Source organism: Triturus cristatus, chromosome 8 (genome assembly GCF_964204655.1).
Source record: "Triturus cristatus chromosome 8, aTriCri1.1, whole genome shotgun sequence".
Classification (NCBI taxonomy): Eukaryota; Metazoa; Chordata; class Amphibia; order Caudata; family Salamandridae; genus Triturus; species Triturus cristatus.
Window position 1 is genome coordinate 332037243 of NC_140591.1, and position 17062 is coordinate 332054304.

General features: G+C 43.4%; 1 protein-coding gene across 3 annotated transcripts in view; it reads right to left on the reverse strand.

Moving 5' to 3' along the window:
* The window catches only part of FLT3 (fms related receptor tyrosine kinase 3), a 581742-nt gene that overhangs the window by 67415 nt on the left and 497265 nt on the right, over positions 1 to 17062 (reverse strand). For all 3 annotated transcript variants that reach the window (XM_085621634.1, XM_085621633.1, XM_085621635.1), the window contains 6 exons: positions 13396 to 13508; positions 13175 to 13307; positions 12986 to 13090; positions 9338 to 9448; positions 8235 to 8388; positions 6170 to 6309 (listed from right to left, as the gene is read on the reverse strand). In XM_085621634.1, coding sequence (XP_085477760.1) covers positions 6170 to 6309; positions 8235 to 8388; positions 9338 to 9448; positions 12986 to 13090; positions 13175 to 13307; positions 13396 to 13508 — 756 coding nt within the window. The remainder of the gene's footprint in view (positions 1 to 6169; positions 6310 to 8234; positions 8389 to 9337; positions 9449 to 12985; positions 13091 to 13174; positions 13308 to 13395; positions 13509 to 17062) is intronic.

Here is a 17062-nt window from a genome sequence, read left to right on the forward strand (position 1 = left end):
CTGTCAGAATGGGGGGAGCAAGTTTTCCAAACCCGTGAAAGTGATTAAGGTGGGTAGGAATGTGGTTACTTTGGAAGACGGACATTCCTGGGGAATGGATAGATTGACTAGGTGTCCTTCTTCCTTGGTGAAGGAAGAAATGGAGGGAGGTTCTATGAGTGTCTCCAGGTCGTGTGGTGACCACGGGGACTGCGGTGATTGCAGGAGCTCTAGACCTCACAAGACTCCAGGGTGGCACAGTGAAAATGTTCTACATTAACCTGCATACTGTTTGCATACCTCTGCTGTAATTTCCCCAGTGTCATAACTATTATTCCTGGGAGTCAAAGCCCTCGGGGCTGGGGGCTGGGGACATGTTCCTTAGGGGTTTTGCTTATTGCTTAATTGTGTTATGTTGACTAATAGCATGTGGTAAGATAGACGATGGCCGAATTTATGCTCATTGTTATCTCACTAGGTATGTGTCTTATGTTCTCTTGTTAATTTGTGATTATATGTCTTATGTTTTTGTTGTATATTTCGGAGTTCAACGCCTTTGTAATCCTGCTCGAATTGTCTTGTTTTAATAGGAGGGAGATGTGTTATGAGCTCTCCTTCATAATATTGCCTTCCCTTGCTTCTTTCCTCCCCCCCCCACCGTTGTCACCTTTCTTTGATTCTCCCACAGTCTGGCTGCGTGCATGACCATTTCTGTGTTGTACAGTCATGGTATGAGGAGGCTGCAGCTAATAAACAAGATAAGCACTTACTAGCTTCGTTGACTTCTTCTTTACAAGTGGTCTTGTTAACAAAAGCCCCAGAGAGCCCTGGGCTTCTGCTTCCTGGAAAGCCCGAGTCAACAGGGGCACAAGGAGGTCCTTCGCCACCTTTTTTTTTCTTTTCTTTTTTTTAAATGTTATTTACGTTTTGCAATAAGAACAAAACATCAACAAGACAGCATACAGTTCATTATCTTCCATGTTGTGTCTTAGGTTGCTGCATTAGAGGTACAAGAAGGACAGTAGGGGTACTCAATGAGCCTAATATACAATACAGTAAGGAACGGATCAAGGGGTAGGTCATTTAAGCTTCACACACACTTAGAGCATTTATTCACCCTAGTTTTCCCTTTCAAATTGGTCTTCCTCATCCGTCCCGCCCTCCCCACCGGCTGAGGCATTGTTATCGGACTCTCTCCTCATCATTAGCCCAGTGTTGCATAATTCCCGCCATTCTGTCAAGTCTGCTTGTAATTTATCATCTCTACGTGTGAGCTTTACATGTGATTCTTCCGCTAATGCCCACTCACGAACATCTTTGAGCCAAATCGGCACATCTAGACCTCTCTGCACCATCCAAGTTATGGCCACCATGCGTCTGGCTAGAACTAACATTAGTTGCAACAATTTGCAGGGTAGTTTTTGTTTTTTGGGCTTACATCATTGGGCTAAGAGACATTGCAATGGTTCGTTCTGTAACAGCAGGCCAGTAACCTCTCTTATCTTCTGAGCTACTCCCGTCCAGAACTAACTCACCACCGGGCATTTCCATGCCAGGTGAATAAAGTCTGCATTTTCCGCGGCGCACCTCAGGCATCTGCTACCTTTTTTGTGTGAGATGTGGTTTAGCTATACCGGTGACAGGTAAGTGCGGTGTAAGAAGTTATAGTGCGTTAATTTAAATCTAGCATTGCATGAAACAGTGCTGAGATCTCTCTTCCAGGCTGCCCTTGACGGCGGTGTCGGAGGCGTGGAGTCTTGCTTCATGGCTTTTTATAGGAGGAAGACCATTCAACGACCAGTGCCGCATGTGAGTAGGATATCTAGTGTTTGTTGGAGAATGTCTGGGTATTGTGGCCATGTAGTTTTGACTACCTCCTGGATGCCGCTGTAGTGTAAGTAATGCCCCTGCCCCAGGCTAAAGCTCTTGTTGGCCTGCTCGTAGGAGATGAAGGTCTCATTTGGAAAAAGGTCAGCAAGGACCTCTCAGCCGCCATCCCTCCATGTCTGAAAAGACATGTGTATTCCCATCTCTCGGAAGGGGGCCAGTACCCAAATTAGCAGCTTCCTATGGAATGGTGCTTTCCCTAAAATCCGTTCAACAAATCGCTGCCAGATGTTCACTGTATGTCTCACTACATATGGGAGAGTTCCCTCCACTCCCTTGCCCTGCATCAGTGTAATCTGCAGTGTTATCGCATCTGCTCTTCCTGCCAGTAAGCATCTTTCCTAGTTGACTTCCTCTGCCATCCATCAGGCCGCATGTTGCAGGTGAGCTGCGTAATGGTATCCTTCACCTCCTTGTATTAGTCTCCTGGGAACCCATCTTCTACCCTGGGGGACTTGCACGTTGGGAGGGCAGATTTAGAATCAGCCAACTCTTCATCGATAAACTTCTCTGAAGAAGCCGTTTGCCCCCTTTCTGATAACACTGGGAGACGTAAAGGAACCAGAAAGGCACTCACCTGATTGGGTGTGGCCCCTGGGTCTAACAACTAGATGGAGGTGTATTATGAAAAACATTGATTCACAATATCAATAGGGTTGTATTAAGAGGCTCCCCATAATGCAGCAGATTGTTAGAATGGCCAGTTGGGATTCCCTCTGGTTTATTTTGGTGACCAAAAGCAAGTAATAGTCTATGTGACATTAAGTGCCATGGGGCCAAGAGAAGAAAGTGTATTCTTTGTCGCTCTGGTGGAGTAAACACCAAACACCCACCAACGCATGATCATCTGCAAGATCACAGAGCAGTGCCCGGTCATTTTGATTATGAACATCACTACATTCAGTCCTGTCCAGAATTGTTCAAATACCCACCCAACAGCAGAGGTGACTGGCTAAGTGGGTAGGAACAGTGTAGTTATGTAGCCCAGCCTGTCAGCATATTCTGCCCCTTCTGAATCCCTGTACACCTGGAAGTTGTCTCTCTATGCTCTACCCTCCAGGTTTGCCACTTTACATGGAGGGATTTGATGTCTTGCCCCCAATCCAGTGGGTGAGTGTAGTGAGATTCTACCTCGTCCAGTCTATGATCTGCCTTGCCCGACCATGAATGTATTGCAGACATCTCTTGTCGCAAGGATTTCACCTCCGATATAAGGTCTGTCATCTTTGCGTAGATTGTGGAGAGGGTGGTATCAATGGTCGTGATCTTCTTGAGGAAGGCGTCCATGCTGGTGTCAGAGGAGGCCATGGAGGTGGGTTTTGAGGCAGGTTGGGAGCATCATACAGCCTCAGAGAAAAAGAACTGAGGGCCTGGCTGCTTCTAAGAAGACATAATGGGCCTACGTACTAGCTAAGACCCTGCCCATTATCAATGCAGCCCTGGGACCACACCCCAAACCGAAGCAAGGACAGATAGGAAACAGATGGGGCGCCTTAAGCGATATTTCCCTTGAGAGAGACAAAGGGAGCATGGATCAAAACGGCATCAAAAAGGACCTGCAGGAGACTCCCTCCAGGTTCTGAGTCCAGCCAGTAAGCTGCTGTGTGCTGCAGGCAAAATTGGCTCCCGGATAAGGCTGTGCACTGTCAATTGTTGTCGGAAGCAACGGACCCCTCCGCGATGTGCTCCAGAGTCCAGATAGGAAACAATGCAAGTCAATAAATCAGGGCAACAGGAGATGCTCATATCCCCCTGAACCGTCTCCTCAAAGGTTGATATCATCCAGCGGGAAGGGGACCAGATGAGGCTCTCTACATTATGAGGTCAACAAGCAATGTTCCCAGTGGGCGCCTTCCCTCAGTTATCAAAATCCAGGAGCCTTGTGGATGGCTTGTCAGAGCTGGGGAAGGATGTGGAGGGTGTTTGTCCTTCAGAGGCACTCACCTGTGGCTATCCGTCTCCCCTGTCAGGCCCCAGCAGTACCTTAGCAACATGTAGGCTGAGCCAAGTATGGTTACTTAAAGGAGTCCCCAGACGGCTTCACTGTTTGGTGTGTCTATTCTGCTCTGTCCAGCTCTGAGGAAAATGGGTGAGATGGACAACTGGCCACTAGGTGGTGTTGAAGAGGGCCCGGGGTTTTTTTGGTGAATCGGGTCCCATCAGTTACAGGTGTATTTGTAAAGCGTGCGATTACCCGTAGGTGTCCTGGCGCTGAATAACAGATGTTTATTGTTACCCATCTCAATGGTACTCATTTTATCGACCTCAGATGGATGAAAGGCTGAGTGGACCCACCGGAATTTGAACCTGCGACCATGAGGTTGAACACAGGCCCCTGCAGTAGCTGCTTTAGTCCACTGAGCCACCAGACCCAGCTAGTTGACATGAGCAGCCAGGCACTGTGCCTAGCATTTGGTCATGGTCCCACGCAACAGCCGCAGCACGATATTTGGAAAAGGAAGCTGGTTCCCGAGGGCAGCAGTGCTGAAGGCACATTTCCCCTGTGCATAGGCAGCAGCAACAAGCCCTCTGAGCGGGTGGACAGGGGGTACAAGGCCAGCTCCTACATGGAGCTCTAACAGGGAGCTGACATCTTGGCCAGGCCCAAGCTCCGCCTTCCAGGGCATATATTTTCGACTATGACCAATATACAGCTTTCACTTCAAACTGTTTTCACTGAGATTGTTTGACTGAAAGATCATGTGTGTAATTTTAGGGCAACCTCAATACTTTTCCAGTCCTATCGTAAAGATTCATTGGAATATTTACCCTATATTTATGAATGATTATTGACCAATTCTCAACATACACACTGGCAATCTTTACAAGGTAAATACACACCATGAGAGATGTGCACATGTCCTATCTGGAGATAATGGTCACAGCCAGAAACACCTCACCTGTAATACAAGTGTGGTCAATATCACCACAGAATCCTGGAGTTGTGACTAATAAACTACATTTTATTGAATCTACCATAAGAGAAACACTAGTATAAGAAAACAACAAATAAGTGAGAGGAACAATAAAAGAATTAATACATTAATACTGATGATATAAAACCAATGCTTTCATTCAACTTTCATTTGGCAAAAGTCAGCTAGAACAAGGAAAAACACATATGAGGAATAAATAAGAAAATCTAGCAGTGTATACTTCTTTTCTATTGATACAATGCCCCAAAGATGTCAAATCAAAATGATTATTCTGACCTAAGCGTGAATACTTAATTTTGTCATATCTAGACAACAGAGACGTGCATGATGCAGTAGTCTATAGTAGGAGTTGTAGGGACTCTCAAAACCAGTGCACTGCCAATGGAGAACGCACGAGAAACCTATTGTTTGCTCAGATGTTAAGTTCAAATCACTAGGAAACATTTGCAACATTGCCTAGAAGAGTTTGGCAATCTGTGCATATCTGCATGTCTAATTTTTTCTTAGTTTATTTTCTTTATTAGCTACAGGTCAAGATATAAAACATTTAATTTATCGTTTGATTCTTCTCTACACAGAAAATTCATTGATAATGTGTTCCTCGTTGACACCAGGAACTCACTTACAAAAACACAATACATTATGAGTCTCTGTAGTACCTTTCACTGGTCTAGGTGGTAAACATTGAAATAGTAATAGTTTAAAATAGAAAAGACACATAATAAGTAGGACCTAGATGGTATTTTTGAATGGATTACATTTAAAAGATTTTCTAATTAAGTTGTATTCATTCTAATACACCTCTTCCATCAGCCTTCGACTGATCTGCACCATTATTGTTCTGCTGATACTTACTTCTCATAATGCTCTGGACTCAGCTACACTATTGAAATGGAGTGCACCAGGGTCTCCCTATACTAAGCGTACCCTACAGAGCTTTGTCCTAGCTTCTGTGTTTTACAAACACCCAGATATGCACAGTGTTTGGCCTCATGAAAAATACTTGGTAAATAAAAACATAACTATTTTACTCTTTGCCAAAAAATGGTTTTTGTGCATCGGGTTACATTTATTTTTCAAACCCCAGACAAGGAGCAAAATCGTACTTTTCAGATAAAGTACTTGAAAACAATATATCACCTATATTTTCAGTGCTCACCTATGTTTTGAGTGCACATCCATCGCGAATGCAGAGATGTTTTTAAAAGTTTAATATATTTTGGGCCCCCACAAATTCATTATCTGCTTGTTTTATCATCACTGTTTGGACAGTTCATTTAATTAGCTTGAAACCAATAACCAATAGTCATTCCCACTGAAATGTATAAAAGAATTGTTTTTTCTTTCAATCATGTGAAGTAGCTTACCTTCCTCGGAGTAATACATACTTTCATCCATCCCTGGAATGAAATCCAAGTCATGTTTTATCCGTTCATCAGCAGCTTCATCTGTTCTGCTCACTGCCATGTATGTGTCATTTTTCAGTGACTTTCCTCTTCTAGCATTCCTTGCAGGTCCAGAGAAAAAACATTAATATTAAATTAAGTATTTCTATAAGCAGTGAGTAGGAAAATATATATGGCTTTCTTATGAAGCATTTACACACAGAAAGGGTTTTAGTAGCTAGTGTCAAGATCCCGTGAAAACTTGGGTTTTCACTTTGTGCAGCATAAATGCTATACCATTACCTCTTGGTCTCTCAAACTGGAGGAAAGGTGGGGAACGTCTGCTGCTGCGGTCATTTCCTCTTCCACCTTATCACAGGTGTAACTCTGTACAGACCCAAGGGAAGCAGAAGAGAGACAGGTACACTAACACTCTCTCTTCACCTTCTGCCTAGTCCCGATCTTGTCATGACTGTCTTGTGTTTCCTCCCTTCAACCCGCTGACTTTCCTGAGTTTACACAGGATTGAGGCAAAGGGTGCCACTTCCTCGTCTCCTTATTCTTCTCCTGCCTCCTTGCGGTCTTGAGAGACACCTTTGAAGGAGAGGAACTACACCTGCACTGGGTAGCTGCTCTTTGAGTCTTGCACAGCTGATACCCAGAGCAGAGGTGAGTCCTCCTACTCTTTGAATGAGTGTGGACGACCAGCCCTCAAGGCGTGAGTGTCCGGCAGCGTGTAAAGGTAAGAGGTACGGCTTACTGCGTATGGCTAATTTGGAGCGGCAGTGTAATATTCCAAAGCACTAACGGCGAGCCCAACTCCTTGAAAGACACTTTCAGAACTAATACTTTCATACTCCGGCCCCTCTTTGGAAGTTCGCTCTTCATTGTAAATTTTTATTTTTTCCTGTGCATCCCTCACCCCTGCGTGCTGTGTTGGATTTTGTGTTTGTGCACCCTTTATTCTCAGGCCCCTCTTGGAAGTTCGCTCTTCGCTGTAAATGTGTATTTTTTCCTGTACATTCCTCACCCCTGTGTGCTGTGTTGGACTTTGCGTTTGTGTACCCTTCATTTTTAGTCTGTGTAATGTTATATTCTGTACCACTTTTCTCTTGTAACGTAACTAGCTCTATTGTACAGCGCTCTGACACCTTTGGGTAATGTCCGTGCTTTATAAAAATGCACTAAATAAAAATAAATAATTTAAAAAACTCTGACGAGGAAAGTCGATGGGTCTCCACAGAGTGGAAGTGCTGTCCGGTGGGATGCTTCACATGTGGGGAGAATGCATTACACCATCTGGATGATAAAAACCATTCCCCAGCAGTTGCTAAACTCACATGTTTAGAGTTGGCACTCTCCATCTTACGTTCTTAGATATATCTTTTCTTGAGCGTCACAGCATCCTTGCTAGGCAATCCTCAGACACTGCTGCTGCGGCTTTGCTACATGGATTCATGATCTTTTTTGCACAGAGCACTGTTTTCCTTGGAGGCTGTTGAAGGACATTTGGAATATGTATAAACATGACCTCGATCTGAAAGATTTACCATTCCAACTCCTTATTCCGGCAATTTAAGTGGTATTTAGACTGATTATCAGAAACAAAAATATTGTGGGACAGAATATCGTGAGGAAAAATATAGTGAAGGGAAGTTTCTCTAGGTAAGCATATATATATATATATCCTCAAGGCACATAGATATGGAGTTAAGAATAGTAAATCTATAATTACCAATTTGCGCCTACACTTACCTTCTCGATATTGAGGTCTTCAATATTTTTGACACAATATTCGGTCAACACAATATTTGTGTTTCCGATATTCTATCAGTGATCCAATTTGACCAACGGATCGAGGCAGAGGTAATTGCAGTGTTTGTAATGGCCATGTAGATGGACAAAGTTTGCTGATGTCAATGTAGGTCAATGCGAAAGGTGGGGGACCAAGTGTTTAGCTCTGGCCCTTGCTGCCTTGCCCTTAATCAAAAGGCTGTATTTTCTGGTTGATAGCCTCATAGATGTGGATCTGCACAAAAACTCTTACCGGATGTTCGAATTTACATCACAATTGTGATAAAAGCTGAAATTATGTCGCTGAAAGATCTCGGTCCAAGTCCTATGAAAGGTTTCTCTGTTGCTTTTCAGGTAGTTCAGGAGGTCACCATTGCAGCAGTATTCAAAAATCAGGTAAACAGGTCCTGAAATAGTTATTGTTACTATGAAGAACATACGCAGAACAACACTATAAAAACAAGCATAAAGTTGATGGTAAATGTTCAACACATAAATATAGAAAATATACAGTACACCTGACTACCACCAGCCATTACCCATTGTGGTGCACAAATCCTTAATTGTGGAAATATTGCTTAATACTTACAGGCTAGCAAAATTATTGTATTGCACCATTACTGCAGATTTACCCTGAACCTCAAAACTTTATTATTATCTGGTTATTTCTAACAGCACAAAAACCTCTATATGACACTAGACAAAAGAATCATGCTCTTATCGTCCGATATTGAATCTTAACCATTAGGCAGAAAACTAAGTTGAAGTTTCTTTTTCAACTGAAACTGATTTTTGACAGAGTGGCTATCTCGAGGAACGAAATTCCAGGATGACATCCTGGTCTCAAAAATCCTGATCGACCCATTGCTTGTATTTGACCTTGATTTTTAAAGAGCAGCCAGGAGCTCGAATTGAGTGGATAGGCAGGACACACTTCTAAAACTTCACTGTCTGAAGAATCTGACTAAATTTGAGAAAGATTCTATACAGAATACGGGCATCATTACAAGTCACTTTTACATGTATCGGAAGCCAGTGGAGTTTAAGTAGGGGGTAAGAGAGGTGAACGACCCTCTTCAGATTCTAACAGTCAAAGTTTGAAAGCACTGATGGCACTGAATGTGCAAGAGATGATGCACTAAACCAAATATCTCTCATCTTCACCACTTGTGGATTCAACTTATGTACTTATGGAGTAGAATGCACTGCACAGAAATCTCATTACCGAACATTTGAGCCCAGAGAAATCTTGCTAGAATCAGAAGATCCAAAATGAATTCGGATTGGTCAGTACCTTATTCTCCACGAGTAATCAATGCCTCCACTATTTATATCTGTTTAAAGAGGGATCCTTACCTGACATAGTGCAGGCACCGAGGAGGTTTACAATGTTGTCATGGTTTCCGATATGAGTCATCATTTTTAGCTCAGACATCAGAGCATCTTTTTCGGACGCCCCCGCGGTGTCTGAAAAAGGAACAGTGCGAATCTTTAGTCTAACTATAAAGCTTAGCAAATGCGTTAGAAGAGAATTAATCGATCGTAAATGTATTAATGAAGTACATGCAATGAGTTTATCAGTTGAGACTCCAGGTTCAAAGCACATAATGGTTCCGTGAGAGACAAAATTATCTGTATAAATAGAGAACTAATTAATTTGACGACAGGGGTGATAGAAAGTTAATGATGAAGCAGGAAAACATAAAACAAAATTCAGAGAAGGCACCTGAAAGTAGAGACAAAAGGAAAACTTAGGATTGCAAAGAGTACATAGGGTAAAAAGGGCACAAAATCCCCCCTAGTCTCTAAAGCAGCAGAGCAGTTGTGCTGCTAATGTCTTGTTGGAGTCACTAGGTGGTACAGACCCGAGACCGAGTCATTGTTCATATGTGGTATCCTAAAGTGTCCTGCATTCATGCCTTTGATTTTTGTAAATATTTGAAATGATCAGTTATCACTCACCAACATTTGTAAGCATGTCATCATAATATTAAGAGGATGGAAAGCTACAAAGACAGGTAACAGGTGTAATTCTCTTTAACTTTTTTAAAACATCACCAGCAGCAGAAAGGAAAACGGGGGAGGGGTGGAAACAATGAGGAATGGAATTGTCTGGACTGGCCCTCATGGCTGCATATTTAATATTAGAAGATGCTGCTAAAAACCTATACTGCTCATAAGCGTGAATAAGATTTAGTATTGAGCTAATTTAGGGAAAGGAAAGGCCAAATTATATATCATGTCAGAGAGTGTGTAATTTTGCAAAGATATTTGGTTTGGTTGGCCAGTGCTAGATGTTATTTTTGAACTTTTTTAGGCGCAGCAAAGGTTAGAACAATTTTGCAATGGCATAAGGTCTTTCTTTGCAAACATACGCTGCAGACATCATACGTAATGTGTCCTAGGAGAAGTCTTAGCTTAGCTTACACGTAGAGCCCTATTCCTTAGACTTAAGATCTGCCCTGAAACAGATCTGGAGATGCGAGGGGATCCTTAAGGTGTACTTTAGCAGACCTTTGCGTGTTTCATATTTGTATGTGCATTTCTAGGATACCCCAGGGGTACCTCTTGATTTATTGCACAGCAAGTCTTTGTGGAAACAGAATTAAATGGATGGAGCAAAGCCAAGATGCTGAAAGGCACCTCCTCTTTTGCTTCAATGTTACTCTACTCAGTGGTGTAACATTAGCCCCCGCAGTCCCTTGGTGAGGAGGGGCCTCTGAGCTCCAGGTGGACCCCTCTGGCACTGTGCATGAGCGCCTGAGAGCTCCTGGCTAGTTTCAGGGGTGGAGGTGGGGGTGAGGAGCTCTGCCTCCATATACTTTGCAGGGGGGCCCACTCAAGTTTCTCTGCACCACTGACTACTAAGACACACTCTACTAAGAATCTCATTAAGAATAAGGTTCCAGTTTTTCATTGTTACAGATTTTTACCCTCACATATAGAAAGAAACAATGATTCCCTGCCAGAATTTAGTTTTAAAAGTAGAAGAATTGAGGGATTAGATTTTCTTCTGAGAATTTGTAATGAATCTTATACATCTGCACATCTATAGCTACTGATGTTTGGGATTTCCAGTGCTCTCCATGCCACTGGAGTCAAGCGATCCTGGCTGATGAGGGATGAAACCCCGAAACCGGTCCTAGGATGCTTGTTTCCAGTCCAGGGTGTACCTGGCCTGGCAGTTCGGGCTGTACTGTTCTCATTGGGCGCCGGGTCAAGACTGATATGAATATGGCTGGGTTCAAACTGGAATGGCATGGGGAGCAAAAAAACGATGGATTTAGGCCCAGACCTCTCTACTGGGGTGAATGTATGACATTGTTCTGCATTCTGTCCATCAATTGTTCTTTTTGGGATTTTCAGTTGAGCATATAATTTTAGTATATGATACTAAGCCCCTAAAACGCTATGGATATCAAAATGAATGTATATTTATCACTTAAACCCGAAAAAAAGAGGATTCCTTGGATTCTACAATTTAAAAGGCATAAAGTATTATGTCATAAAAAACATTTCATGTGAAAAATTATTTTTTTTTAATTTAAAACCGTATTTCTCATTATGTAAACAAATAAAAATCTCAAAACATTTAATGATACTTCAAATCAAGTTATTAAAAAAACATCATACAGTACATGTCAATCCAATCTCATTCACATTAAGCAACGTAACACAATAATGACCAGCATAATATGGAGACAGACACAAAAACGTAAAGTCCAATTACTCTTCTTTACAAGTGCACATCAAAAATGAACTCAAACATACAGCTTGATATACATTGATAAATCAGTATATTATTATCTGTATTGGTCCTTTGATCGTGCTTATCCACAGCGTCGACGCGTTTCGATGGCTTAAACTGATATTACCATCTTTGTCAAGACCACATAATTCTGTCTCCCACCACAATTAGTGTTTTTCCTTGAAATGGGGTAACGTTTTATACTCGCTCCTGGCTCTCTAGATAATATATCAGATTTTGACCCGCTTTCGTTCTACTGTCTTCGTTGTTTGCGTTGTTTATTGGGTTACGTATTCGACCTTTTCTATTCATTAGTTTGGGGGACCTATTTTCTTTGGTCCACTTCTTCCTTCGGTACTGGTTTGGGATTTCTGCACCATAAGGTTTAAAGTCCTCTTCTTGTTTTCAACGGATCTGTATTTCGTTATTTGTTCTCCGTCATGCGCATTTTTCAGATCGGAGCGAAATCACTTAAATACATATGAAAATATGTTAATTGCAGCTTCATTTTTATCAATGAACTAATTATTATGGATGTGAAAGTGGAAGAGTAATATCGAGATGCATATTGCTTGGTAAGTATGTTTTACTCACAAGATGAAAATAATTCCAATATCTCATAGGGGTCTAGCTGTTAAAAATCAATGTTTATAGTTTCCCTCTCCCTTGACCTCCTATCTTCATAAGGTGCAATTGAATATACACCAAATACAGATTTCTAGAGAGGAAGTTGCTCATTTTTATTTGTCTAATAACACTGTATAGTTTAAATAAAAATAATCACATAGGTTACACACTATAACACCAAATTTTTAAGTTCTATTGTAGATTGACCAATATCTTTCAGTTAGTATACACTTCATTAGTATACACATTCTTTAAGTTTATCTATGCTAAGCGCTCCATTTTCTTTCCCCTTTTAAATACTTTTCCACTTTACCCCTTTTTCCTGTTTAAATGTAATAAATGAGTTGATCTTATTATAGTTGTCTGTACAAATCTGAATATCTAATTATTAAAATTTTCTAAATGTTTACACCTCTGCAAGATATTGCATTATATTTGATTCTTTTTCCCATGTATGGCAACATGTATTTAGCTTATTTCTATTTAATAACAGCTTTAAACTGAAAAAACTGATATTAATAAATACAAATGAAATTAGAAAAAATAAATGACATGAATGGCAAACATATTAAATACCATAACATTTAAGCCTTACTTATAATTTAGAAAGAGTTCATGTTATCCAGTACCTTTCAGCATTTTGACAGCAACCTGTATTGACACCCCTGGTTTGGTTATACCGTAGGCAGAAGCTTCCATCACTTTCCCAAAGGCACCGGACCCAAGCACCTTCCCTGCGGACAAAGACAGGATTAATGAGCAGGTGTCGGCTTATAGAGCAAATTCGGCAAATATCACTGACATCACAGATATCCCACCAAATTCTAGATTTTCCCGTGGAAACTCCCATTTCACATCATACTCGAAAACTCTGAAGTCGATGTAGATGTACTCATTATCTGATGGACCAACAAACTGGATCATCTGCATTTGGCTTTCAAACTTGTATTTCTGAAGAAATGAAGAAAGGATATAATTCAGAAAGGAGTAAGTTAGCACCATGATAACCCTGAGACATTCGTAAGCAACAACCCTTTACCTTTTTGCATTTGTGACTTATAAAAACAATTAGGGTGATGGTACACAGAAGGCAAACTCCAATCGCTGCATAATAAGTCTCTTTATCAGAAGCCTCAAGAGAAGTTGTGAATCCTGAGAAACAAAAGTACAATTAGTAAACAAGAAAGACATCAATATTACATTCGACTGGTATCTTACTCCAACAAATTTCAACTTGAAAGAATGTGAATCTTTCTAATTTATGGAAATGTTACCGTATTTGACTCTCACACATACACAGTAGAAAAGGTTGAAAGGCAAACTCATGCCCAAGGGAGTGGCATGGCCTGGCACCCTTTAGTAAAACTGGTAAAATTAGAGCAGTTTGCAGAAACATCAAACGTGTCCCCATTGCAAAAAGTGCGGGCAGCAAAATGTCATGTGGCCTACTGTTTAAAAAAATCTTTGTAATGGTCCTACTTCCTCGAGGATGATTTTCTGATGATTGCTGTTTGATGTCTCTTTGACCCTTGTTTCCCCAAACTTCCAACAACTGGAACTGCAGCCTGTCATGAAGCAGTCCAATTTTCTGAGTTCCCCTTTCATGCCATGCCCTCCCAATTAAAATACATCAGCAAACCTCATGGTTGCGTGCAAGAACTCAATCACTGATGTAAAAGCAGTGCTTAATTTATATATTTTTTAAAGTTTACGGGCCCAGAGTTTTTCTTAGGGGACTGCTGTCAGCGTTCTTAAATGTCAGGGTTTCCAAACACCAAGGTTGCTGGGTCTTGAATCCACCTCATGTAGTCTTCTTCTACTACCTTAGTCATTTTGTCTCTTTATTTAACTCCTGCAGGTTTCTTTTGATCGCTGTTATCTCCCTTTGTCACTGTTTTCCTATCTTGTGAGTCTTCATATCTCCATTTTGGGACCTTCTGAGCCAACATAAGACACTGCTTTCCAACAAGCATTGACACAGCCAATAGGTTTATGCCGTGAAATCCAGTGGCTTTGCCAATGCATCCTTGATCTTAGAAAGATGTTTCAAATGCATGCACACCCCCAGTGGCTCTCTTGGTACAGGTTTGTTAAATTTAACAAACTGCATTAAAGATGGCTGTTGCAGATGAATGCTTATCCACAGTGGCGATTTTAATGTATTTTGTTCTGTATTTACAAACATACTTTTAAAGATGGCCAAATGCATCCATGCTTGGCATTTATGAATGGACTTCTTATTTTATTAAATCCTGTTTGAATGTCATTTGTTAAAATAAAAGCCATTCATATATGCCATCCGTGCATCAATGGCAATTAATGGGGGGCCATCTTGGAATGTTCAGATAATCATTTTGAGATGGCCAGCTGTTGATAGCACAGCAAGCAGTGAAAAACAAAAATAAAGTAAATAATGAGTCTGGGAGGCAAGCGGATGATTGGTGGCAGGTGGGGTGGGTGAAAGAATGATGTCAGGGGGAGAAGGGGAAGGGAGAGGAAATTGTCCCTCCCATGCATGGCAAAGAAGCAAGGCCTGACACCAGCAATGGAAGGATACATTGTCTAATGAGACAATAATATCAAAATGGGCGGAACAAACACAAGACTAGGGAGGAAAGTCATCAAAAATAGAGTAGGAACGCAATAGAGATTTCAAAGGTATTTAGTCATGAGCAAGGAACAGAATCAAACTCAACTGTAAATATTAATAATGTAGGGGAAACAACAAGTCTCCACTGTAACCAAGACCTAAAAATAAGTGCTGGTGCCAACCAATGGCACAAAGGAAGCACTGGGAAAATGTTCTTTCATAGGAGATAATTTCAGGCATCTTCTCTTTTATTATATCACTACGCTGTTGACAAAACAAATGGCACTGTACAGCGCTAATGCACCGATGTTTGATTCCTCTTCGAGTTGGGGATGATCCCAGATGGAGATTCAACAAGTAAAAGAGCTAAAATCATTCAGGGGAGAAAACGCAAAGCAATGGAAGGGAGTGGAGAAAACTTGGCTCTATGTGGGATCCACTGCAGTTGTAAGCAAAGGTGACAGCGTTTCTGTGTGAAGGACAGGTGAATCAAAATCCACCAGCCTCCCCAAAGATGCCACCCCTGAAAGACAGTGTTGGAAGGCGGACCCCGAGGAGTCGGCGAGACCACCAAGGGGGGGCCCTCCCACTGTACGAAGTAGCCGAGCGCTGCCGAGAAGTCTCCTGAGAGATCCTTCTCCTATCACGTACTAGCACAGTAACACCACCACACCGGACTCAAGGAGGTTGTCTCAAGACAAGCAATTCTTTATCAGCAATAAAAAGGTTACGAGGTCAATATTTACACGAAGGGATCGAGGGATCCACCAAAAGTCTCAATGTCTCTTTGGAAGGGTAGGGGTAGCGGGACAGTCTTTGGCAGGAGTGCGGTACGAGGGTACCTGGGGCCCAGTTCTTATCCTCAAGCTGGAGGACCTCCGGATCTCGGAGGGGTCGAGCCGCGACGGCGTCAGCAGGGCTCTGGCGTACAGTTCGTGGAGAGCCGCGATCCAATCAGCAGGGCTCTCCAGATGGTTTCTGCTCAGCTCAAGCCGCGACGTCGTCAGCAGGGCTCCGAGGGAGGTTTCAGCGAGGTTGGGCTGCGACAGCGTCAGCAGGGCTCCGATGTTCCAGGTGGCTTCAAAGTGTTCACAAGAAGGAGCCGCGACGCAGTCAGCAGGGCTCGTGATGGTTCCGACAAGAGTTCTTCTCCGTAGGGTCAGCCGCGATTCAATCAGCAGGGCTCTCGACTCCGGGATACAACTGCCGATCTGTGGCGGGGTTGCCCCAGATATAGGTCTGGAGCCCTTTGATGTCCGGACCCAGGCGCATGGTGGGGGCGGAGAGGCCGGGTGGAGGTGGCCAGACGCCCAGCAGGAGAGGCGCCAGGCCCAAGGGAGTTGCAGGGCGATCACACCTCGAGAGGGGAGGACAGTTGGGGGTCCCATCGATACTGTCCTCCGCCGGGGGCGATGAATGGTTCCTGCGGCACCCCCTGGCCAGTTCGTGGTGCCTCGATGTCGGAGCTTCGCTGGGGTCGAGGCCGGGTTGAGCGGGGTCGCGCTGGCTGGTGCACAGAGTCACGTGGGTGCCAACAAGATGGCGGAGCCACGAGGGGTATGCGACCTCGTGCAGCTCAGGATGAGGGGCCTCGGTGCAGTTCAGAAGGGTGGCCCGTGAAGGCCGGGGCGGGGAACGGGCACAATCCACGGGGGTACGGACCATGCCACGAGGCCGGGTCCAACAGGCGTCCCCCCAGCCGAAGGCATGGAGAGTCACCCATCTCCTTGGGGATTCTCCTCGTCAAGGCGGAAGAAGCGGGACAGGCTGTCGGCGTTGGCGTGGTCATTGCCGGGCCGGTGTTCAACATCAAAGTCCATCCCTTGTAGCGAGATGGACCACCGCAGCAGCTTGGGGTTCTCGCCCCGCATTTGCATTAACCACCGCAGGGGCCGGTGGTCGGTCTGGACCCGGAAGTGGGTACCGAAGAGGTAGGGCCGGAGTTTCTTAAGGGCCCACACCACAGCGAAGGCCTCACGCTCGATGGTGCTCCATCGTTGCTCCCGGGGCAGTAGCCATCGGCTGATGAAGGCCACTGGTCGGTCGAGCCCCTTTTCATCGGCCTGGGACAGGACGGCCCCGATCCCATACTCGGAGGCGTCCGTCTGCACCACGA